The 231-nt window shown below is 42.0% G+C and overlaps 1 protein-coding gene across 1 annotated transcript in view; it reads left to right on the plus strand.

Annotated features, from left to right (window-relative positions):
* LOC119585948 overlaps positions 1–231 on the plus strand; it is a 20,468-nt gene that overhangs the window by 5,141 nt on the left and 15,096 nt on the right. The window contains exon 6 of the mRNA XM_037934662.1: positions 89–214. Within this exon, the coding sequence (XP_037790590.1) occupies positions 89–214 (126 nt within the window). The remainder of the gene's footprint in view (positions 1–88; positions 215–231) is intronic.

The following is a 231-nucleotide window of genomic DNA, read 5'->3' on the forward strand; positions in this document are numbered from 1 at the left end:
TTTGCGAGTGCTTTATGCAATAATCATTTTGTATTATACATATTTCTGAATACCAATTTACTTGTTTCTATTACCGATAAACTTTTAGGTTGCAAGCCGAAGAAAAGTTGTTCGAAGAGAAAAGGATATTGCACGAAGGAGAAATGCAATGCAGACGAAGAGGAAGTTAAGGGCGGTTGCCAGGGACCCAACTGCCGCTGTTGCGCTCCCGGAGGTAAGTCCCATTTTCCG

This window comes from Penaeus monodon, chromosome 20 (assembly GCF_015228065.2).
Source record: "Penaeus monodon isolate SGIC_2016 chromosome 20, NSTDA_Pmon_1, whole genome shotgun sequence".
Lineage (NCBI taxonomy): Eukaryota > Metazoa > Arthropoda > Malacostraca > Decapoda > Penaeidae > Penaeus > Penaeus monodon.